Genomic DNA, 25760 nt, shown 5'->3' on the forward strand with positions numbered 1-25760 from the left:
AATCAATGGTGTCTATACCTTCCTTTTGCCAAAAGCCTCATTGTCCCCACCTGAAGCAAGTCACAATTTAGCTGATGATATCTTCTTATTCAACTTCCCTGGGGGAACAGGCCAAGGGTTTTCAGGAAGAACCAGTAAAAAGTCTCCCACTAAGATAAAGCTGGTGTTGGCACAGTTACCCTGCCCGCAATGGAGGTCACATCCTTTCTGGCTGCCAAACCAGCCCTGCCAAAACAACTTCAACATCATCTCTTAAAAATGCTTCCAAAGAAAAAGTATTTTGCTGTTTGAATGCACCAGATTGCACCAAATGTCAGGTATCAGGGGAAGCAGATAGCCTGAAGCGCAGTATAAGGTTCTCCATCCTTCACCTCCCTCCCTTCTGTTTATACCAGCTGAAAACTGTTATCTTATCAAAATTCTTAGCACAGTTTCCCCACAAGGAAGAAGAATAATTTCCTGTAATCAAACTCAGTATCAATTTGTTTTCCCAGGGAAGCCACCTCCCTTCTAGGGCTATAGACACAAGAGGTAGGTTTTGTTTTAAATTAGGAAATGTATATTTTTTAGCACCACACCTCTCTTCATCAGTCACCAACACACAGGTTTAAAAAACAGGAAAAGAATGAAACACAAGGGAGAGCTGAAAGACATTTTTACAACATTAATAGCACATCACAGGGCCTGAGAGTGCTGAAAGCCGGTGTTCAGATTGCCCTTTAGAATTTTAGGTGTATAATCTAGTTTACAAACATGTTTCAGCACACATAAGTAAGAAAATACTTAGATAACTAATCAGCTCTTCAATGAACATTAAAGATCCATCAAAGCAAACTATATAAAATAGCTTCCAAATATTCAAATATTTGGTTTCAGTGGAAGACCACAAAGGTGTAGCATTGTACTAGGCAGGGTCAGAAATCTGTGCATCTCCCCAGTGTTGCCCATCTGTTCCTCTTCCCAGTTTTTTTTTTTTCCACTGTTACTATGGTTTGAATCACAGCCAGGCAAAGGATAACAACTCAGACTTGCAGAACTTTCAAATTTAATTTTCGCTCCCATGCAGAATAAGAGCAAAACATTTGGAGCATTTTCACGGAAACAGAATTGTGTTGAAACACTTTGTTTTGAATTAAAGCATACACAAACCCTGGCAGGGAAGGCAGGAGTCTGGAACAGGATGATCCGGACCATGAGATTGGAATACTGTTTATTGCATCCCCCCCACACCTAGGTCACCCTCAAAAAGGCAGAGAGGGACTTGAACTCTGGTTTGCAACATTTCAGTTCAGTGTTGTAGTCCTTAGGGTGAACAGCCTCCTCCAGTCTTCTGAAAATAGTGTCTACAAGATGCTGGTCAAATAAACTTGCTCTAAGTGTCTGTGACTTCAGATTGATTCTTTCAACTTGTGTGGCAAGAACCTCCCCACAAAAGGAATCAAATTTTAATTATGAAATTCACTTCTGTTTTATCACTGGCTAAAGAAAGAGGAAAGTTTAGCAACACCAAATAAAAATTTGAAAATTGTTTCCTGTTCTTTTCTTCCTCCTTTGTGGAAGTCTATTCCACTGCCAGGCCCACCAGCAAATGCTTCTTGAACTGTAGTGGAATAAGGATGATAGTAAATGCACATACATGTATATAAATGTGTATCATTGCCCTCATTTGACTTTTTTTTTTTTTTTTTAACTGTTTTGTTTTGAACCGGTACTGTGGAGTACAATCATTAGCAAAACACCATAAAATGAATGGGATTCCCAAAAGCATTCCAAACACACCAGCCAACAGTGCCACTGCATTTCAAATGTAGCCCACCTCTAACAGTTCCATGTCATTTATAATTCCTTTGCTATCAAAGCCATGACCTATAGGGATTTTATTGAAATTTTATTGAAATTTTTTTAACCTTTTTGCTTGTTACTTTTGAACAGCACCATGAGATGTTTCTTTCATACACTAGGCTGCCTGGATTATTACACTATGAATTGCTTATGTTATGGGCTGGCTACAGGGGGAACGAAAAAAAAAAAAAAAAAGAAATCCCAAAACTTTCCTGACTACACAGCTTTGAAATCTGCCTTGAGGCTGCTTGGCCCTCCACTATGTATCTGGTAGATTTTGATTACAAACACACTACGAAGGAGTCACGTTACTCACAGGCTCCAAATCTCTCATGCTCACAGGGAGCTCACGTACGGTAAGCAGGAGATCCAGCCTCTGGCCTAAGTGGGGGATTTTACACATCTGCAGAAAATTGAACAGAAAAAGAATCAAATCGCATGTTTATATCAAAACACGCACATGCCTTCCTAATTTATCAAGTAATTCAGCTGCACCATAGTTTTCCTAATTTTACTGATAATTTACATATTTTATTCTAAGCCTTAAGTCTGCAGATATACTATGGCAGATACCTGAATGTGCATCGTTTGCTTATGCAAATTCAAGAAGACGCTGTGTGCCCGTAGGGCCAGACATTATTAAAATCAATGATGCTCATTCCTTGTGAACAAGAATGGTTAAATGCATACAATTTTATGCTTATAGATTTTGGAAACCTTGCTCAGAATAAATCAGCTCCTACTTTGGAGGAAGGGGAGGGTGTGTGACTTGGATACACGAAGGGATCCATACAGTTCTCTTCATAATAGCTATATGCTATAATAACTTATCATTATGATATTATATGATACATGATAAGATATCATATGATATCATAATATGTATATGTCTTAAACTGATTCTAATTGAGATTGTAAATTTCAGTTTCAAACAACAGCTTCTTGCAATGTTCTGTCTAGAAGACTGTTTTTTAACGCTGTGCCTTCTTACCTCTAACATAAACTGATCAACCACATGCAGCTCTGAAGATGACCCCTTGAATGCCTGGTACCTTTCTGCATCTTTTGGTGTTGGCATGTATCTGCAAAACAGCAAATGAAAATTCACTGTCCTCTTCCTCTGCATTCTATGTTGTTGTAACATAAAACAACCATTCCATGCCATGCATCAGAATTTCTTACTGGTTAGTGTGGTTTACATATTGCATATTTATTCTTTAGCCATTGGAACTTCATAGATATTTGAGCCAACTATGCGATGGAAAGTAGAAATGATCTGCAGATACATCTGCAGGTCTGGAAATGCTTATATATACGTAAGGCTTGAAAATAAGTCAGCAGTGTTCACCTGCAGATCTACAGGCGATCTACAGAGGTGTGGGCTGTTTTGGAATAGGTAAAACCATGCAACAGAGGAGTTAAGGTCATCGTTTCCAAAGAGGTTCCTGACTTCTGTGCTTAATACATACCTGCCTTGTTTCCACTGATTGCACGAGCGTACCTGACACCCTTTCCAAAGCACCTAGAAACAACATACGCTTTTTGAGCAGTTATGGCCATGCTGGCTCAGCTTGTCTCCAGCAACAGCTTCTTTGAAGAACTAGCACAGAAGCAGAGCAGACTCATGCTATGGTGTAATTAACCCCTGGGCCCCACGGTCTGACAGACTCCTACCTCTGAAACATTTTTAATTGCCCATGAAACAAGAGTGGGCAATGACACTTCTGTCTCTTGAAGTGCTGCATCACACCTGAGATCCGTGTCTTGGTTTTGTTATGATAGTGTGTAACACGGACGCACAACTTTCTTCTTTCTGCACAAGGTAACAGAATATTCTCCCACAGTACTCCAGAGTCACAATTTTTTAGAAAAACTGATGTCTTTAAACATGCCTCCACTTGGAAAAGTAAACACACGGCTACAGTTCCTTTCCTTTGGAGATATTCCTGCATGTCTGACTGATACACTGTGGGAATTCACAGCATATCTTAAGAAAAATGAAATCGCTGTTACAGCTAACATATGAGAAGGAGTGTTAAGAATCTTAAATAAGTATTCAAGTCTACTATCTCCTCTTCTTTCTCTGCAAACAATCTAGTAAATTTGTAGCAAGTGTGATTAAACATTCATGGAGACAGACATAAATTTTCATTAAAAGTAAGGAAATTTATTCAAAGATGGAAAAAATAAAGCAAAGATTTTAGCATGTTACATACAAATACATGCCAAACTGTTTTTTTTTCACTGTGGTCAATAACTTAGTATGACATTTCAATTGAATAATTGCTAGGTTTTGAATTATTGAATCTATATTAAAGCAGATTACAAAATATTCCATTCATCACCCTTCATCATGAAGAAAAAAAATGAATTCTCATTTAAAAATAACAGTTATCTGTTGGCAAATAAAAGGGGGTTTTATTTATCATTAAAAATAGTTTGATTTTTTAAACAAATCCACAGAACATTTATTTTAAAGCGGACAGTAAATATCTTCATTTAATCAAAAGTCTGATATCCCACCAAATTGTTTTATGTATTATGCATATGAAATGAAATTAGCAGATTGTCTAGAAGGTTTAAATCTTAAAGCATTAAACAATGGAAGCCACAGAAAAGAAAGCACAAGAATATGTGAATGCATTCCATAAATATCTTTTTACATGAATGCAACTCTAATGGAATTTGTGCAATGAAAAATCTCCCACTGCTTTGAAAAATCAAGTTTACAGAGACAAGGAGTGCTTTGCTATTGATTTTAAGACATCAGGATAAAGAATCATTCAGAGAACTAGGGAAAGGTTTCCATATCAAAATAAGTCTTGACGTTTCTAATAATATTCTACCACCTCCACTAACCTGCATTGGATACATGGCAGAACATTTTGCTCACTGGTCACAGTCTTGAAAATGTAATCTTAGTTTAGGCTTTAAATATTTTTCATTCTACATTCTACAATAGTAGAAGTGAGACCTCCTGCTCAGGCTCAGACAGTATGATGGGTTTCATAGAGAGGAATTTTCCAGCCCCTGCAGGCCACAGGTTTCAAAAGTAAAATTTTCCACCATGGCACCTAATTCAAGTGGAAAGGTCTTCAAAAGTGCTGTGTCCTCCTACTTGTATTGTGCCAAGCCCACTACAGGGCATTGTACAAGAGAAACTTCTGAGTGCCAATGGCTCGAGAAAAGCATCAGCTCCTTGGATGAGATGTCTGGACAGGAGCTGTAAGACTCAGGACCACCTGGAAAATCCAACCCTCAGTTCTGAAATGTCTCTTCTATTTCAGTAACACTTTTAAAAACTGTTGGGGTGGAAAAAATCAGCTTCATTCCACTACAGGATTTGTACATGCATTCCTAGATTTTGGCAATAAATAACAGGATCTTTGCTTCTATATAGCATATAGCAATACAGCATTCAATATCTCTTACACATTCCATTGCTAGAAAAATTTCCTCAGCGTTATTGCTATCAAAGGAAGACTCTGAAATCTTCAAGGAAAAAATAAAATCTTTCAAGCTTCATTGCCATCATTATTATTATTATTATGTTTGATGGCAAAGAGCCCAGATGCTATAAATCAGTAATCTCAGTGGTGTTACACCAGTTTCAACAGCGTGGAGATCCTGGACTGAATCTGAAGTGCTGCATTAGGGCTTGAACAACAGACAGTGTTCAATGTTTTCCTTCAATCCGAGGTGTGAGCAGAGGCTGCCCTCGCACGCGGGGCTGGCCAGACCCCAAGCACTCGGCTGTGCTGCAGGACTGGGGGTGTTTCCTTATTCTGCCTGTTCCAACCATTTGTTTCTCCAGAGATATCTCCTGACCAATTCCATCACTGCAATTAGAAACTGCAGTACTGCAGTAGGATCTTTCATTTTTAAATGAAGCCTTTAAGATCAGCTTTTGAAGGGCAACAGAGCTCCATCACCTCCAACACCTTTCGCCAGCTCATAATCTGCACCAGCGTGGGGTGTAACCAGTAAAGCACTGGGGCAGCTTGGAAGCTTCCTCCAGAATACTGGCACATACAAAACATAAAAATTTGGTGTCTTGCCCATGTCACTTCATACTTCAGGCAAGCTCTGTATAAGCCATCTCACAGAATGACATTAATTCCATACGTTACACCTCTGTTCTTCCTGCTCACATCACTTTCTAAGTACAGACCTGATTCTGCAGACTAAAATTGCTGTTCATGTACTGATTAGGATCAGGATTTTAAGGCCAAAATTAAACTAATTCCACAAGAAGTAGAAACATCACTTATTTACTTCCTTACTTTCTTTGCCAGCATCATCTTTTTCCAAGCTCGTTTTAGCGAAACACTCAATTTTTTTCTGATTTTGAAGCAAGAAACAGTTTCATTGCAAGTTTTCATATAAGCGTGTTCAATAAAATGGCCTGAGCATCACATGGGGACTGGGATGTATAACGGATACTACTCTAAGATCCCATTTCTTTCCTTTCTTTCTATGTCTTAAACTGTTCAGAGATACAATCCAGTTCCTAAAAAATTTGCGTGTCAATAGTTTGCTTATGCTCATGATATCTATTTTTCTCAATACAGCAATTCAATTTTTTTAGATAAATTTGCATTTTCTGCTTTAAACCCACAAATCTCTGCCACACAGAAATACTGATATTCTTAATATCCCATCATCCTATGAAGCCCCTTAGACACTTGTCTGCCTTCCTCCTGTCCAAACCAATTTCAAGTCTTTCATTTCTGATCCCACAATAGACAGTAAGTCTGTAGTAAAAGATGTAAAATTTTCTCTTCAAGTTACCCCTGCTCACTGCCACAACTTATTCTTTTACTAACTCTCTTCATTGTAACCGGTGCACAAAATCACGTCATATTTCCTATCATTTCTTGCAATCCCCTTTCCTGTACAACGTGGGGAAAAAGTAGCATTTGGGGGGCTTACTCTAAAATCTCAGTTGCAAGAACTGATTTCTGTGTGCAACCCTAATATTCCAGTCACAGTAAGGACAGACCCAATGTCTCAGCAGCATCTTTCTTGAATTTCACATGATTTGCAGAAGAGGACACCTTCCTCAAAAGGTAGCATATATTATAAACACTGAACCCCAAAGATTACCTTCTCAGTGCTGTAATCTGCTCATCTGTAAGTCCACCACTCTCTTCATGTATAATGTACAGTTTTTCTTTCAGCTCACTTGGTTTTATACGGAAACTTTTAAGAAAAATGTCTGGAGGAAAACAATTCTTAGATTACTTGGAAGAAAATGCTCAAGTGAAGGCAAATCACCAAAATAGTTCATATTTACTTTCCATATAAAAAAAATAAATAAATAAATAAAACACACACTAGAAAAAATCCAAAACACAGTAGCTGCTAAGCTAAGGTAAAAACGCAGTGTTTGTATGTTCTTTAAATATACATAGCAGTAGTCAAGCAAAAATACATTTCTGTCAGAACATAGTCAATGCTCAGGACAGATCAAGATACTGTTATCAGAAGGTACTCAAGTACTTCCCAGCATAAATTTCTCTTATAAACAGCTCAACAGTCAAAATATTTTTTTCATAATAACAATAAAATTTATTGGAATATTATAATATTTTGAAGGTTAAAGAAATCAAATTTTGCATTTATTTTGGGTCTTTTTACTTGCTTTGTTTGATTTCCAGGATTCAAAAAGAAGGTAGTTAAAGGGCATGCAAGTCAAATTACTTCCAAAATGAAGGCAACCTGGGAAACAGAAGTGGTCTCTTCTTCCACACTGTCTGACATTCTAAAATCTGATTAAGAGTTTTTATAATGTTTAAGAACTTCCCTGCTGATGTGGGACTGGCTCATATACACATTACGACAGGAAAATGAAAATAAGATGTCTCTTCCTCAAACAGGTGAGGAACCATCTATAAGGCTGTTGCTCCCAAAAAGACCACTTTGTCCTACCAGTTACTTGTTAATTACTGTCTGTCTCCATCATTATTATTAAAGGATGAAGGTAAAAAAGGGAGCACAAGGAAGTGAACAGAGGGCATCAGCAAAAAAAGTGAAAAGGTTTAAATGCTACTCAGTGTTGGCATGAACGTCCTACAGTCTCCGTTATGACAAAACTCCTCTGAGCAGCACAAGGGGATTGGGAAGGAGAATTCAGGAAGGATGTGTATAATTTACCTTTTCTTTTTTCCCTCCAGTTCTAAAAAGGAACAGGTTTTCAGGTTACAGGAACTTGCTGTGGCCTGTATCAGGTATTAATAGTTCTCATTGACCAATGGTGTACCATTTATTCTTTTTCTGACACAATTTCCACCCTTTTAATTTTGTTATAAGCTCTAGCTTTAGTGCTAAGCCTGGCAGAATCTTCCCTTTTTCCTTCTCAGGCTTTTTATGCTTTATATCTTTTGCTTCGTTATGCCTTTTAAACCATGGATCTCTTCAGGTGTGGCGATGTCTATGGACCATAACAGAGCGAATAACTGATAGTAAAATGTTGAATTTAAAATTTTCACAACCTGTCTACAAAGCATTTAATATTTTCTTGAATGTTTTCAGTAGCTGAAATTAGCTGCTGAATAGATTCTAGCCATCAGACTTTGCCAATTTTTTTTTCCTAGGGAAAATGAAGATTTATATGTGGGAAACTGGGTCTCATCCAGAGAAACAGGCACCAATCGAGTCACAGAAGCTGGTATTTTGACTCCTAGATCAGTTTTTCACCCACTAGACCCCATATTCTTGGAATAACATACACATTATAGTGTCTCCCAACACTTTTTCATTGGAAATCTGAAGACGTTTTTCTTGTGTCTGCCTTTCCAATACCTGCTCTCTGTACAGCAGAAGTATATTTTGTCTACAGGACTCCCCTAGATAACTTAGCTTTTATTTGCATTTTCTCATACCCTGGGCTTGAATTTAGTGTGTAGATCTTTGCTCAGAACTCCCATCTTTCTCTTGTGTTCGGAAGCCTACTCAAAGTCTCAAGAAATTTTAACCTACTGGCATTTTGGAGCTTCATCATTTTATTCGCTAATTTAAGAACTGTGGTTTGCAGCACTTGCAAGGAAGATTAATCAGAATTTTCAGGATCAAATTAACTTTTGATCTAAGTAGTGTCCATTATAATAAGTATACACCAAAAATCTCACTGATGGGGCTTTAAGGATAAGATTAGGAAACGGATGTAGAATGTCTCAATGAAAAAAGTTGTAAGAGTAATAGGATCAAAAGGAAGAATGGTGCTATTTGCAAACTAAAAGAAATTTCCTCAAAGAAACTGCAATAATTTGATAGATAAAAGTGTTATTACAAAATTCCTTTTTATCTGCAACAGTCCTTTCGTATTACCAACTTCCTTTTAACCCTTCAAATTGTTAGTCAACGGATGCAATAATTCCAACAAGTTATCTCCATTTACAGTTCCCAATTAAAACTTTACCCAATCTCCAAAATATATTCTTTCTTATCAATATTCATAAAGATTAAATCATGACAACTTCAAAATTAACTACCCCGAGTCCTTTACACATGTAACATTTCTTAGAACATCACTACATTACAGAACTTTTTTGGAAAGATATCTCTGTAATAGAAATCAGTAGTCTTTGAAGAGCAATTACTCTCCCTCCTTTAGTATCTACCACTTCTCATCAAAGTAATTGAAAGATCTTTACATCATTTTATTAGTAAGGCCAGAACTATGTGTTGAACTGCTTCATCAGCTGTGAAAGACTGTTCTGAGTCAGGCCTTTGGCAGAACCTTTTCGGGGATATGAGAGGGAAGGATCCTACCGTGACCATTCAAGACAGCTGCACACAGGTAAGCTATGGGCCAGAGAAAGGCCAGAGAGCTCCTGTGACCTGGCTGTAGCTGCCTCAAAGGCTTGTTGCACCAACCCATCTACACCTAGGTGAATATTCGTGAACTCAAGGTAGGAGAGGGACTGAGCACAGCACTCAAAGTTCTAGCTACCAAGCTGTTTCTGTTGATTTGTTTCACCTGGACAGCCCACAAAATTTGAAAAGCCTTTGAAGGCAGAGTCCAAACACTAATTTCACAGGTGTCATACGTGATTTTACGTGTCTACCCTAGTGCAACAGCATCACAGCTCCATGGCACAACCATGTTTTGTACAAGAAGAGGAGAAGCTTCGTGCTTCTACTCTACATCATAAAGGACTACATTTAGAGCAACTGAGCCATAAAGTTTATTTTTTATAAATGAGTAGAGGGGCACTGAATTAAAAGGTAATTTAGACACAGGCTTGTATCATTGTCTATAGAATGATAGAAAGTACAAATAGAAAACGCACACACTGCTCACCCCAGGTTTCCAGATAGGAGCACACAGTTCTTGCTAACATACTTACTAAAGTTATGCGCAACTTTCTGATCTAGCATGATGTGCTGATTCACTGAAGGCTCGCTGCCTGAAAATGCTGCCACGTCCTGGATCTGGAACTGATCACAGAGTCTGGATACATCTATTTTCTTCTTGCATGGGTCACATGATCCCCAAACAGATTTTTGGATCTAAAAATATAGAAGTGACAGGGTGAACAAAAAGCCAAAAGAACAGAGGCACTTAGTTTCATCCAAACATAGAGAAGGGCATGCAGGTTGTTTTGTAGCACTACTGTACTTTTATGATAACTATACATGTAATACAAACTACAATATTTATTTTTTAACAGCTGCCATCAGTTTCATCCTCACCTTATCACAAGGAACAACATCCCAGTGAAAGGCTTTGGTTCTCTTTGTTGATGGAGAGAGGCTGCAGGGCTGCAGGAACACAGGTGGGGCTGGTGGTACCTCTGCCTTACTTATGGGAAGAGATGGTGATGCTGGGGCTGCTTCTCCCTCTGCAGGCTTTGTCTGGGGGCCTGAAGACTTGTTCACACAGGTTGTTGCGGAACTCACAGCGAAGTGGAAGGCCTCCTCTTTCTGTTCATTCAAAGGTACAGTAAAATCCTCATAATCAGCTTCAGAGGAGGTGCATCCTTGAGATCCCTCCTGAGGCAGCGAGGCACCCTTGCACGGCTGGCAGTACCTTTCTATGAGAGACACCCATTCATTCTGGAGCTTGCTAACATCCTCTGTCCTGTTATTTTGGACAGTAAAGGGTATTCGAAACCTGAAATATAAGGATGTCATATATAAATGCAAGGAAGTGTAAATAACACGCTGACTAACACAGCCACAGATATTTCTTATTTAAGCAGAATGATGTTCAGCAGGTTTACTTGTCAAAGAAGCCCAGTGCTGCTGACTCTGACCTTTTCAGGCAGAGTTAATTGCTTACGAGTCTGAGGTTAGAGAGCTGAAATTTTGCCATATATTGACTCTGTGGTGCAGTTACCTCATAATTCCTCTTCTCCACCTTGGGGGAAGGTGAACAATGTGCTACGTCTTACTGTGCTTGTTGCACAAGCTAGGCAGAACCTGTTCACACATCAGTCCTATCAAGCTGAATGATGTATCCCCTTCACTGGCTCCTGACATGACAACTAGACAAGTCTTTGTGGGCAGTATTTCAATGTATCTTCCCCATTCCATAATGTGGTACTATTGATTCCTCCTTAAAATACTCATCAAATCACTGCAAACCACTGGGAGAGGTAATTATATATAATTCTGGTGGCTGCGTTTCTCCACTGCTGCATTTTGTTCTGAGACACTGAGATTCTCTGTTGCTTGACCTTGTTTTCAGTAGTTCTGCTTTAACAAAATTTTAATTACCAACTATACTTACAAATAATTGTGTTCTTTGGTCTGAACTGAAAAGGTACTGCATCCATTCTCCTTGCTGACACTCACATTACCACCTGCCAAATTAATTGTATTCGTTACAGGGTCTGCAGTCTTGTTCTTTCCTCCCAGACCTATGCAATATAAAGTCAACTCTCCTTCACGTAGTTGCACCAAGTACCTGAAGGACAAGGAATGGAGATATATTTTATTCTTCACTGACTACTTATTTACACAAGCCTTGCCTTTTTAAAACATTTTCTAATGTCAATAATCCTCCACATTTATAGCATCTTCCATGGAACAAAGAGTACCAATACTAAAGCATAAAACCTTTGAGATAAGAGCTTCTTATTCTGACACCCAAGTAAACTATGACATAAAATATGAATTTCCAGCCTGCCAAGCCTAATGAAAGCACTAAAACTAAGATCTGACAATCAACTGAAAACTACCCCAGTCCTGTTAATTTGTTAGCCACACAGTGTCCCTCCCACTCCATTTATTCTTCTTGTTTGTTTGGGACGGTGGGTCTTTTGGACTACGAGCTTTTAAATGAAATCACTGTTTGATTGAGTTTCTGTGTCTTCCAGGTTTCATTGCCACCAAGCTCTAAAGAAGTCACTGTAATATAAGTCAGTGCCCAACCTTATACTCCAATAACTCTTGCTCTTGGAAATACCTCTGCACATGCTCTTATTCCATGTGGACTGATCCTGGTTCTCCCTTGTTCCCACAAGTCACTTGACAGGAAAGAGCCAAAGCATTCTGCTCTCAGGGGCTTCTATCAGAAGTGACTGTGCCAAATTCTGGGTGTTACATATTGAAATGATATATTAATCCTGGCAGAAATTGCCTAACCATACACAGCTTCTATTACAGCAGAATCTTCTGCTTCAGTTTCTCCTCTAGGATTCTGCTCTGCTGCTTGTAACAAAGGTCCCACATTCAACAGCAAGTGGGGCTTTACTGTATGTGTTTTTTATTCTTATTTAAGCATTTGCATTCTCATTTTTCTTGAGGGTTACTGCATTTCTTTATCATTCTGACAGTTCTATCAGGCCTTTCTTTTCCTCCAGTCTCTCTTCAAGGTGTGGCTAGTTGATTAAGGTGTTCTATGAGGAATTTAAATAAGTTTAGCAGCTCCAGAAGGATTAAACATAAAATATAAATTGCATCTATTCCCACATAAACAGCCAAAGTGATAAGAATTGTTTAATGGAGCTGGCAGTTATATTGATCTACCCTTTCTTTAAAGCAGGGACTTATAGTTTAATTGGATCTCCAGATGTTTCCACCATTATTTACTTTGCCAAAAAAAAAAAAAAAAAAAAAAAAGAGAGAGAGGTTTAATATCAAGAAGAAAGCAACAAGGGCTTTGCTTCACAAGATAAATAAAAATCAATTTTTGTTTGTTAACAAACTTGTTAAATGTTGCAATGTAACAAATCCCGGACACACTTGAGGATAGTGTTTACAAGACATACAGTGGTAGCCTTTTAAAAACAATTAAAATCATTTTCTGTGAACTGTGAAGTCTTTTGAGATAATTGCCCTGTGCAGATAATTACAATGTTAAATTTTTTTCATTAGGTTTTGCTAGACAGGTTTGGGGTTTTTTCCCCCCTCTTTCTCTCCTTTGATAGTATAAGCAATTTCCAGGTATTTTAGGAGCTGGCTCAGGGGAAGGGTGGGTTTCTGGAGAATGGGATGCAAACTATGTAAACTCATTGCAGCTGGTTCACTAGTTCAGTAATAGAATAAGCGGAAGCAAAAGCCATGCTTATCTGCGGCAGTTCAGGGGCTGAACGAAATAGTGGTGACACTCCATTTCCCAATGAATAATGATTCTGGTCTCTGCAACCACCACCCCATTAGGCCACCTTGGATGGTCATCCCACAGGAGGGGAGTTCAGAACATTACAAGAACGAGCTACAAATTTTGGGGCAGCCATTTGGCCAGTGTGAGTCAACGTTCTCCAGCAGGGCTCCCATACCCCTCATCTGCTTTGCCAGCCTTTTGTTTTTTCCTTTTCCTTATGACTGAAAATGGAGTAAAAAGTGAGAAGCTAAACGTAAAGAAGCCTCACCATTAAAATCACTCAGAGCACCATCACCATTACATATTTTGTTATAACGCACACAGCAGTCTCTTGCACACACCAGAATTCCATTTTGTTGGGTATTGCACTAACAGTTAATTTCAACATTTTCATTTCATGCACATTTGGCCTCTACGTCTTAACTTTAAAAAGCAATTAAATAATTAATTTATTATCAGCAAATGAAAATCTTAAAGTATTTGAAATTTTAACAAAATCCACAGCCCAGAGGTCTACAAAAATTGCTGTTCATACTTCACCCATTCAGTGGATGTCAAAGTATTTTGCTGCAAATCCAGCAGTCCTTCATGTATCACTTCGCATTCTGCAGGTCTTCCAGAGCAGGACTCTGCTGGTCTCTTGTATGAATTGCTCTGTATAACTCTGCCCAGAAGGTATGTTATCTACGTAATAAGTGGCCGCAGAAAGAATATATTTTCCATGTTAATTCTTTTGAAAAAGACATTAAAGGTGGGTTATTCAAGTATAAAAATGATAGACAGCACTATAAGCAGCAGCCAAATAGGTAAAATAAATTAACGTTAAATAAATAGCCTCTTTCTATGATGCTAAACTGCTTAACTGCAATTTGGTTTTATGTCCACAGTTCTAAACCTGTCGGTGTAAGGAGAATATAATTTTATTCTGGAGGGGTTACTGTAAAATATAATTTTACTTTTGTAATTCATATACGAAGCAATCTAGGGCAAAGTTTCTGTTCAGCTCTGTCCAAGCCCAGGTAGTACTTGATTGCTTTGGCTCAAAATCTCAGAGAAACCCAGCAGAAAAATGAATGCTTGCCTACAGCTGAAGATAGCATGGATTAAGGTGGGTGTGAATTTAAAGTGCTCTTTTTGTTATACAGGGGCACATTTGAGTGTTCTTACTACAGAATACACATACCTTTTTGAGCTCTTCTGCTAAATATAATATATTTGGAAAATCAAGCCAATCAATCATGAGACACTGTTCAACTGGAATAAAAGTTTCTGCACATGGAACGAACAGTTGATTTTCACAAGGGGTGTATCCCTGTGTAACAAGCCCCTTAATAATAAGTCACAGCACAAGTTTGGATGCAAACTCTTCCATGCTTTTTGAGAGTTTGTGCCTCAGCCTAAATCATGCAGCTTGCTGCAGTGCCTCCGCAGTGGGATGACACAAGCCCTAAGACATGATCACCCCTGAACACACAGGGCATCTGCATTCAGGTGAAAAGCTAGTGCTAACGGCAGAACTAGAATTTCTCAAGTTTTAGTGTAGACCCTAGTTATCCTACCTGGAATATTTAATTGGACCTAGAACTCAAAAGGAGCTGAGACCTCAAAATGAAACAGCTCATACAAAATCTTGCAAAACTGAATCATTTCATTAAACAAACATCTAGTTGCACCTAGTCTATCTTCCTCTGATAATTTTATAATTCCAGTGTATTTTGACAGTAAAAGATGAACTACCAGGTCTTTTCCTTTTCACAGCATCAGATGGCCTCATTCATTCTTCTTAAAAGCATGCATTTTAATAAATATCTTATACATAGAAAAAAGAAGTGTTTAGAAAATTTCAATTAAGATGCAACTGTGCACATCATCAGTTTTGTTTGCTGGTTTTAATACAATCTCAGACCAGTTAGATTCCAGGTATAGCTGAAGAAATGCACCCGCTTTCATATCGCATCTTGAGCTGGCTTTACATCTTCAGTCCCAGTGAACTGTAGCAAAATCCTAAGGCCAAACATTATCCTGAACTCACATTTCCTTTGTTCCATGTATGAACATACACAGAATAAAGACATACCTACTTCTTTGTTTGCACAATGCACTGCATAACAATTCCCATTTATGACTGGGACCTGCTGGGTTCTACCATAACGTTAGCTGTTATTTATAGCAATCTGTCTATGACATTGTAAAAACTTACCTTCCTTTTATCATCAAGAGACACTGCTTCCAGCTCATAATCTTGTCGTCCATGAAACACAATGCTGAAGCGCCTCCTTTCAGTATCTTCACAGGCTTTGACTTGTGAGAAAGGAAACTGTTTCTTAATAATTCCTTTTTCAATGTTAAAAATGGTCCTTGTGTTGAAATCAATCTGGAATAGAAAGTTCTTCATTACTTGACTCCATCGCTTCTCTTCATTGAAAGGGAAAAACAGCATCCTCAATATTACCACGCAAGGGCATTTAGATAAAGGACCAGCTTAGAATATGTATCTATCTTGCCGATGACTAGAATATAAAAATGACATTCCATCATCAAGATACTGCCCTATATTTGTTTTAGTTACAAAACAAACAGATATTCATTGTAACTGTGTTTCCTTATCGCTTTTGATGAATGTGCATCAATTTGTCACTCTGAAATATTATTTCTTTTTAAATTCCTCTTGTCTTATACAACCCAGTGCAAAAAACCTCCCACTCAGCAGTAGTGATAGCACAAACTACTGGCACGGCCACCTCAGTGGAGATTCGGTTTCTAACTGCTTCAGCCTGTGCCCCTGTACTAAAATGAAAGTGGTTATTTCTCCGATAGCTGCTTCTGTGTCAGAAAGAGACACAGATTTCTCTGTTGAGAAATTACTTTCTGATATAAATACTATTGCATGTTGATTTAGATCTTATCTAATACAGATAATTTTTTTTGTCTATGCCTCTATACATATATGTGCACATATAGGTGAAGGGAGCAATGATAACAGCCAATAAAGTTATTTTAGTGCTGTTTCACAGCCATAACAATTAAAAATTGTTTGCTTCAAAATAAAATTATTATTCTTCCACTGCATCATCTGTGTTTGCAGTGTTAAAAACTGGTACAGACAGATTCTGGTATCTGTTCTGTGTGTAGGTCCCTGCTGAGCAGAAACAGCTTTGTTGATACAATAAGATGTGAATATTATCTGACCACCCAGCCTCACTGAGGGCAGCCCACAGAGAAGGCAAACTCAGAAGAGTCTCAGATCTTGCCCAAGTTAGATATTTACCTTCTATCATAAATGATTGTTGGCACCTTTCATTGCTATAGTGCAGACCACACCAACCAAACGCTTACATGGTGCCCTTTCCCTCCGTTCTGTTTATAGCAGGAAATCTCCAAAGCAGAGCCATTCTCATTATTACCTCTGACTTTTGAAGGCTGCTGTAATTAGAGATAACTTCCGCATCTAATATAGCTTTCTCCAATTTTCCATCAGCTTTATGTCTAAACGAATAATCTTTTAATTCCAAAAAACAGTGGATATTGAGGGAAATAAGGAGATTATATTTCCTATGGTTAAGATGTAGTAAACAAAAAACCACCCTCTAGCATGTATGACTTGGACTTGCTTATGATCAAATTTTGTCCAAACTACAGGAAAAATTCAGTGGAATCCAGGTTCCCGGAAACATTAAACCTCTGTCACTGATTCTACTTCATGGAATCAAGAAATCACCATCTAGTGTTATTGACAAAATTTTGCTTTAATATCGTACAAGTCAATAAAGCCTTAAGGGTTCATAATGTCAAAAAAAGAATTCACAGGATAGAGTAACCAGAGGTGAGACGCATAGTCCGCCACATGAACCCTCTGAGCATCCCCAGGAACATGTCTTCCCAAGCTTTAGAGAGTGCGGTTGAAGTGATGTCATGTCAAAAGGGACAGATATTTAAGTATGTCTACAGCACTTGTATACATTCACTGTTGCTAACTCGGCAGAACAACTCCCAGGCAGAACCCATTATAATCAATCATCTTTATGACAAATCATGTTTTTCAGAGGTGAAATAACCTCTTAGATTATGAAGTCCCTTCTACAGCCTTCCCAGGGACTTAGTAGAGGCAGTTTCAGATATTGCCCACAGAATACTTTTGGTGTAGAAGGTAGAAATTTTGTTCAATACCTTATACTCTCTGATAGCTCCCTGAACCACAAGATTTTTTTTAAGTTATCTCATAACATTTACCAAGCAACCTAAACATCCTATATTTTTGATACATTGCTTCAAAAGTGAGAATTTTTAAAGTTACCTGCAAAATTCGTTTCTGCCACCGATAGTGTTTGTATTTGTAGATAATGAAGTTAAATTGTGAGCCAGTTAGCAAGTCCTGTGAATCCTGAAAAACAGAAATCAGCAACATGTCCAGCACTGCCAATTTTTGTCCACTCAAATCCAGTCATTTCCTCAGGTGAAGTCTCCCTCAGTGAACAGTGTTCAAACAGCGCTGGGGGCTCTGCAGAAGAACTCCACTTGGAGATACATGGAAGCATCCTCCTGACCTGATTTCCACAAGCACAAAATATCCACAAGTCCTGCTGAACCAATGAAGGGATCACGGATTGGGACAGAAGGTGAAAGGCAGAGCAGAAACAGGAAGACGGGATGGAGAAGAGCAGAGCCCAGGGAGTCATACTAAACATATTTCAACACACGAGAGTAAAAGCAGTCTATCAAACAGGCTAAGTGGCAAACAACCACCATATGTGACTTCAAAGCAAAACATTTACAGATCCTTGAATGCAGTGCAGTAAAATGGAAGATGTTTGTTCCTTGGTTTATGTGGGGCTATACCATTTTTATCTGGTCCCTTACAGTAGCTGCATTGTGTGCATAGAAATAACTAATTTTGCAATCTTCAGAAAAATGTAGGGAAGGGAAGGCCATGATCCAGCTATATTAAATTTCATTTAATTCTAATAATTAGCTATCAAAAAACTTGAACATGGCAGAAGTAGAAAAGGAACCCTTTCTTTTCTTAGTCTGAGAATATATTTCCATGTAGTCTTACACTGCTGAGTTTAATATTGTTGACTGTATCCCTTCTGCAAAACTTGCATTGCTTTTTTATTAGTATTTATTTTTGCTTCTCCTTCTACTTCTTTCCAGCCAAGAAGTTAATAAGCAGTTCAGAAAGCTATTTTTAAAAATTCCAAAAAGCACCAGGTTTATCTCAAAATCACTATCAGCTCCTGTGATGCAAAAAAAAAAAAAAAAAATAATCCAGATTGTGTCATTAGCACATCACAAGATTTCCCTGTTTCCTGGAGATGCTGCCATAGGGAGGCTGGTTCAAAAATACAGAGCAGAAGAGGAAATAGTGAAAATTTCTCCAAATAATTCTCTGCTGGCACTTCTGTGGGGATGATGGACAAAGATTTCAATGACAGAGATACTGGACAGGGATTATGGAGAGGAGGACAAGGGTGATATACTAATGTACAAATTAATGTGCTCCTCATTCTCAAACCATTTTCACTCACCATTACCAACTTCTACTTTTCTCAGCAAAGAGCTTCCATGCTTTCTATAAAACAGAAAGATGCTAATGAGCCGGTTCTGATCGTCAGTGAAGAGGTGAAGGTTTTAACAGCAGAAAAATTAATTTTTTGTGTCTCAACCTGATCCTGAAGAAATCTCTGTACTAGACCTCTTGGTCTCCTTGACCTATGCTCAGCAAAGCTATGTTGTTGTGGGACCCAAAAACAGTTTTAAGCCACCTTTACACTGATTCTGGTTTTGCCTGATGGAAGGTCAGAGCCAACCATAAGCAGTGTTAGAACTGAAGTCACACTGGCCAAGGCTTTGTACCTTGTAGCCAGCCGTTCTCACGGCCATGCACAATGCTAAGTTGTCAGACGCTCTTATGGTGACCAGTCATGCCCCAAAGACAACCCATCACTAGAAGAACCCTCAAGGACTTGATCCATCATTTTCCCAAGGATTTTGCTCTACTTTTATTGTTACAGTACTTGATGCTGCACTCACAACAACGAAACTCACATGGATGGGTCTGATCTAGATTTAACTACTCATTCCAGGTAATGCCAGCCGTGTAGCTGCAGCATCTGCATGGGATATCCATTACATAGGATACAGGTAGCATTATTTCCTGAAATATTTGGTTATAAACTGGAGCGTATATGTTTGCACAAGTTGGGATTGCATCTTTGAAAGCAATACGGACATGCTCCTAATGCTCAGCCAGCCTTTCCAACAACAAGTTCATACATTTGAATGTCTTGCAAAATAGATCAAAGGATTGACCTTACCTTTTCAGCATACACCTCTTTCTGTGCCAAATGTAAAGCTCCTTCAACGCTCACTTCTTTATTTTTCACCATGTTCATAATTTTGAGGAGTTTTTCCTGGCTTAACTGGAAAAAAAGGGTCAAATGCTTTTAAAGACTGTTTTTTCACTGCAATATTAAGGATACAAAGTGCTTGTGGCAGTTACAGCTGCAGTATCTGACATAAAATTACAATTTCTTTCATATTTTATGTTCTATCGACAACCTGCCCAGCAAATATAATCTGCCTTTGAAATCTGGTGAGAATCCACAAGATATCAAATATACAGGGGCTTTTACAATTTTAGAAGATGGGGTGGTAATATCTGGAGGTAGAACTGCAAGGAAGAAATCTTTTTTAGTTTGAAAATCTGGCAAGAAGTGAAAACATCAATTTTGCATGCTTGCCTGTGTCTTACCCTTAAAGTACTGCATACAGGGAACATGAAAGCAAAATCAGGGCCATTTGAAATTTCCAGGGCGGGGGGGTGGGGGGGCGGGCATGGGGGGGAATCGATGTTTGTACCAGCAGGTACAGCTGCCACATTAACTTATCTAAACACATTAACAAGCCAGCGTTACACTTCCCCTTTCTTTTGCCAAAAAAAGGAGGTTGCACTGACAATAAACTTACACACAAATGTATGTTGCTCTTAAGTGAACCAGGTGGGGATTGCAATGCCAAACAGGAATCAAGCACACAAAAAAAGCCAGTGGAGCTACCAGGGCCCCAGAACTACAGCAGCTTACACTGTTGGCAAAGCTCTTTCGCAGACTGTGTAGAAAGAATAAACAATTCCCCTTTGAGACAGACCAAAGAGTTCCCTTGTGTGATATCCATTCCTCAACAGTAGCAGAATTGGAAATTTGGAAGGAGTGTGTAGGTTTTATCACCAGAGCTCAGGAACTTGTGATTATTTTATCCAGTAGCTTAGCTACAATATTCAATTAGCTGCAATATACAGCGCTTCCTATCCCCCCGGAGAATGACTTCACTGCAAGGAGGTAAGTTACTACAGTAAAATCTTCCAAATCATCCTTTTCAAACTCTTTCACATGGACATCCAAGGTGAGGAGCCCACCCCAGGAGCACTGCCCAGCCTGCACAGGAGCAAGAGGAAGGGGCAGGAGAGCTGGCTGTGGGAATGGCAAGTCCCCCCCTGCCCCACATCCCTGTTGCTGGAGCTGCCGGGAAAACCAGCATATTCAGAGCAAGGCAGCTCAAAGCATCTCTGACTTTGGCTACCCCAAGGACAAGGCACCGAGAGAGCATGGAGTGGGTTTTGCTGTTTCTGCCATAGGAAAAAGAAGGCAAAGAGCTATAGACAGGTATCCCTAGAGAGCCCGGTCCACCACTCGGGAGGGGGAGGCTGGGTGGAAGTCAGGGCTCCAGAGAGCTGCCAGTTTTGCCGCCTGTGACCTGTGATGGTTATGCCCAGCAGTGGCCACTGCACTGCTTCCCAGCCCTCCAAGGCAGCCTCCCACCTGCTTTGCCACCCCCAGCACCTTCTGGTCCTGATCAATCCCTAATCCCTCACTTTACCTACGCCTACAGCTCTCCACAGATACAGCAGCTTCTCTGCTGAACACCCCAGCAAGGCAGCCTGAGAGAGATCCTCTCTGAGACTGAGATCCTCTCTGAGACCCTCTCTGAGACTGAGATCCTCTCCACCCACCCAAGCACCACAGCCACCTGGCACACATCCAACGGGCAACAAAAATCACCAGTCACACCGCAGAGGTCAGGGACCGCTAAATCCACAGGTTCTTTTTCCAAGCCACACTGCACCAAACACACTTTAGCTCACCAAATTTCTAACCTCTCAATCAGTTTCTGACCAACAGACATGTTGTATGTTTTTACAGCCTACAAACAAAACTGGGAAGAAAAGAAGAAATATTTTGTTTTTAAAGCCTTGGAATTTTCAATGCTAATATAAAAGTAACTTATGGCATAGCTCCCAGCTGCAAATAGTAATGTGAACAGTGAGGAAAGAATGAAAGCAGTCTGATAATTCATTCACATTTGCTGAGGCACAGAAGGTTCCTACAATGACCTTCACATTCTGTATTTGAATTTTAAACGGCCATATATTTACACCACACATACATTGTATACAATTAGATCTTAACAAGATAATTCCCCACTGAACAGACTCTGCGTAAGCAAACAAGAATATGTATGTATCTGAATTGAAAAATATAGTTTCCTTAATACTAAGATCTCTCAGCTTTGAAGTGCAAGATTCTATTTATACAGGATAGCAATTCTTGATAGGAAGTTGGATAGTATGTTTGCAACTGGTAGGGCTTTTTGTATGAAAGGTTCAAAGATTTTGCAGCAGGATGACAACGATAACATAAAGATAACATTTTAGTCTTTTTTTCAAAGGCACAGTCTGATTAACACAAACAAGAAAACTATTTCCCTCGCTTCAGTACACAATTCGATGAACAAGTTCAGTTCTCATTTGAACCTCATGGTGTTGTCCAGCTACACAATACATCATACACAGCTGCAGGGATGCTTCCTAAGAGTGGCCAATAAAACAAGAGTTTCAGCTTGAAAACTCTGAGGTTTTGAATTTTTTTTCTAGGATATAGGTGATTTGGGTTACCATCCCTGTTGTCATGCAAGCAGGCTCCATACTCTGCAGTGCCCCAAGCACTGGGTATTTTAAGGTCTGTCTTTCTGGCCAAATAATCTATCTAGGACCAAGAAACCCTGCCACAACACCTCTATCAAAACCAAGACATTTTCTTGTAATTCACTGTGTTTCTCTTTTGCATTACTGAAAATTTTCAAAAGTTGTTTGGGTTTGTTTTTTTTTAATTTTTACCAAAAAAAATACAGAAGGGAATACATTTTTGGCTCTACGAAGTATTCAACTCCTCATTCCACTTACCTTCACCAAAGTCTCCTGTAAACTAGAATGATATTCTGCCCAAGACATGAAAACAACAGGGAACATCTCTTAATTTGCTTAATAATGTATGCACAAAAATATTTGCAAAAGAGAAGCAAACCATTTTGTATATTGCAAATGCAGGAAGGGTAGTTAGTAAGTTAGGCTACTGACAGTTAATGCATTCCCCAGAGAGCACACAAAAGATAGTGCTTGGTACAGGTTATTTTTAACAGCACCCTGTTGTTTTAACGTCTCTGTTAACTCTCTTTCTCTCTGCACATCTGCAAGCAGGAGGGAAACATTTCAACACATGAGAGGCAAAAAAGGCACTTTTCAGCTTATGAGAACTGTCAAAATTATTGGGCAGAAGTCTGTCTGGCTTGCTCAGGTTTTTGACAACCACACGTTAGCATGGTATTTTTACTTGCAAACAAGACTTGAGTAACAGATCCTGACCTTTATCGTTTTGTATCTCTGGGGCTTTTCTCTCAGCACATCACCATGTTTTTAATGCTCATTCTTGTGTTTGTTTTGGTGGGGTTTTTTTCTTGAAAAGAAAACAAGTTTTGTGTTATTATCCACTAAAATGCCATTAAGTCAGATTGTGTTATATTGCCTAATAGAATGTGAGTGGTGCAACCAAACAGAATGTTTTTATAAAAGTTTTGTTATCCAACCTTGATTTAAAAAAATTAAATGTTTCTATTATACAGCATGCACATTAAGGAAATACATGAGATTGCATTAATAATGCATTCATTTACCTGCCAGATTAAAGAAGCTTGTTTAATACAAATTAAATCTTCACGACCCACCCAAGAGTCAGTATAGCCACGTAAGTGATTTGAAAGAAAAATCAGCGCTCACAATTGAAGGAAGAGCGTGGGGCTCCAGGCGTTCTCTGTATATCCATTACTCTGCAGGGCGAGGTATTTATATTTTTGGCATTGACATGGTATAAAATGTGCTTAGTGGCAAGATACGAGATTTCTGGCTTATTCTTGGGCAGCTGCCAACACAGTACTCTACATGACCCCTTCCAGGGCTTCCTGGCACTCTCCCTTTGCCCAGCAGAGTCTCACAAGAGGCCCTAAAAGGTATGGAAGGTCTTGCATGTAGTCTTCATACTGTGGAAATATTACTCTAATGACTCCAGAAATGTTCCCATTCTGATGCTCCAGACCTTCTGAGCATCAACCAGAAAGAGGGGTTAAAGCCACATCATCTTCTACAGCTGATTGAGTGAAGCAGTGGAAGGCGTACTGAGCATGTTCAAGAACAAGACAGGCTAACAGCATCCTGTGCCTCCTCCTTCTGACACTCGCCCTCTAACACGCACTAGTCCCCAATCCCATGGTTTGCTGTCTCCTGTGCAGTCAGCAGAGATGCCTGGGCTTCTCTCGGTGGCAATTCACCGCATGTTAAGACCCGTCTCATTATCTGACAACTCTTTCTCTCTATTACCTACAGAAGAATTTGAACTACGTGACTTTTGCTCAGCTTATTCTTATTCTGCAGACCATCCTACCCGGATCGTAATATGACAGCAATCTCTCACAGAACTCCTGGAATGTGTGTACGTATACCCACAGAGATGTAAAGCAAGAAGTCTGGCTGCCAGTCAGCTATAGATATGATCTCAATTATTACAAATACTGGCACAATTCAGCAAGACATTATTTCCAGTTTACTTAGGTGAAGATCATAGCTAATATGCGCTGAGCTCTATCATTTCCTGTGACAACAAAACCAAGTCATGCAGAAATCCTGCTCCCGGTACAAATGAGGGGAAATTTTTATTCAAGTCTAGTCAAGCCTTTCACTGTTAAGCATTCCTTACACTTGTCCTTGTTAAACATTAACAGTGTTAAACATTCTCATCTGCTTGCTACAAGAAGCAAGAGACAAACCAGCTCCTGGCTGCCGTGGGAGCCAGAAGGGAAGGCTGGACCGAGCAGGCTTCTTCCTCACCCTCTGCACACCACAGCAGCATTTCCCTTTTAGCACTGCTGGCAGCAATGCTCCACAGGACAAAAGAACTCAATCCAACAGGGAAGAGCCAAGTAGTGGCTACATATTGCTTTACAGAGATCTCACAAATTTCTCGACACAAAGCTGCCTGAATGCTATCCTTGTCCACACAAAAAGAAATATGCTGTTTTAACATACATGCCTGACTTTTTTTTTTTTATCCAGCATAGGGTCATATTTTCATTCATTTTGGAGTGCTTTTTTTTTTTTTTTTTTAAATACTGTTTTTAATAACTGAATATTTTGTTTTCTATCCAGAACAGCAGGATAAAGCAACTTCAAGGTAAAGCTTTCTGGGGATTTTTTGTTGACTCGGTGCATTCCAGCTACGGTGCACAACACTTTCTGCAAAGCAAGTACAGTGTAGCAGCTTAAAAATAAGTGCCAAGATGTAATACGGTGATTGACCTGTAATGAAATTTCAAGTAGCAACTTCCTTTTCCAAGATGTGCTTTTAAAGAAAACATTATTTATTTTTTTTAAACCAAAGGCGCTGGGTTAGTTTACCATAGATATTTGTCTTCCTCAAAATAGTATGCTGAACTGCACTCTGCCTGAATGTTAAACATGTCATGTAAGCGATTTTAAAGACAGCAAACACAATCTGGGTTGCCTTAAAAGTTCTGGTCTGGTGTTATCAGCTTTCATCCTTCAACACATTCGCTTTTACCAGGTTTGAACTTGGCCCAAAGTGTACCGAGTGCTCCCATATATTTACAGGGGAGTGGCTGTCTTCTATGATTGGGGTATCTGAAAAGCCTTCACTTGTAATTTACATGAAATATCAATACAGATGACTGATGTGATATTTTTATGTGGCAATACCATCTTTTGTAGCCAGTCATAGAGATAGACTAATATTATTTGTCAAACAGAGCTGCTATTCATCAAATAAATTATCCATCTGTAATAATGTTTTTCATTATTTGTTCAGATCTATATCTGGCTGAATAATATCTGTCAACATTTATTCAAAGAAGAAGGTATTCATCAAACAGTAGCTTGATTTCCTTGAAAACACTGGAAATTCTGCCACTTTCAGTAGGAGCTGGAGGAGCCCAAAGCTATTTTATTATAACTATATATATATAT

General features: G+C 39.0%; 1 protein-coding gene across 6 annotated transcripts in view; it reads right to left on the bottom strand.

Annotated features, from left to right (window-relative positions):
* Window positions 1-25760, bottom strand: part of LOC130155986 (formin-F-like) — a 51746-nt gene that overhangs the window by 19201 nt on the left and 6785 nt on the right. For all 6 annotated transcript variants that reach the window (XR_008824282.1, XR_008824280.1, XR_008824281.1 and 3 more), the window contains exons 2-11: window positions 19711-19815; window positions 17691-17777; window positions 15597-15770; window positions 13932-14080; window positions 11579-11755; window positions 10540-10960; window positions 10194-10356; window positions 6949-7060; window positions 2834-2924; window positions 2159-2245 (exon numbers count right to left, since the gene is read on the bottom strand). Coding sequence is in view for 1 of the 6 variants with exons in the window: in XM_056354040.1 (XP_056210015.1) it covers window positions 2159-2245; window positions 2834-2924; window positions 6949-7060; window positions 10194-10356; window positions 10540-10960; window positions 11579-11755; window positions 13932-14080; window positions 15597-15770; window positions 17691-17777; window positions 19711-19815 (1566 nt within the window). In the remaining 5 variants the exon portion in view is untranslated. The remainder of the gene's footprint in view (window positions 1-2158; window positions 2246-2833; window positions 2925-6948; window positions 7061-10193; window positions 10357-10539; window positions 10961-11578; window positions 11756-13931; window positions 14081-15596; window positions 15771-17690; window positions 17778-19710; window positions 19816-25760) is intronic.

Source organism: Falco biarmicus, chromosome 10 (assembly GCF_023638135.1).
Source record: "Falco biarmicus isolate bFalBia1 chromosome 10, bFalBia1.pri, whole genome shotgun sequence".
In the NCBI taxonomy this organism is placed as follows: domain Eukaryota; kingdom Metazoa; phylum Chordata; class Aves; order Falconiformes; family Falconidae; genus Falco; species Falco biarmicus.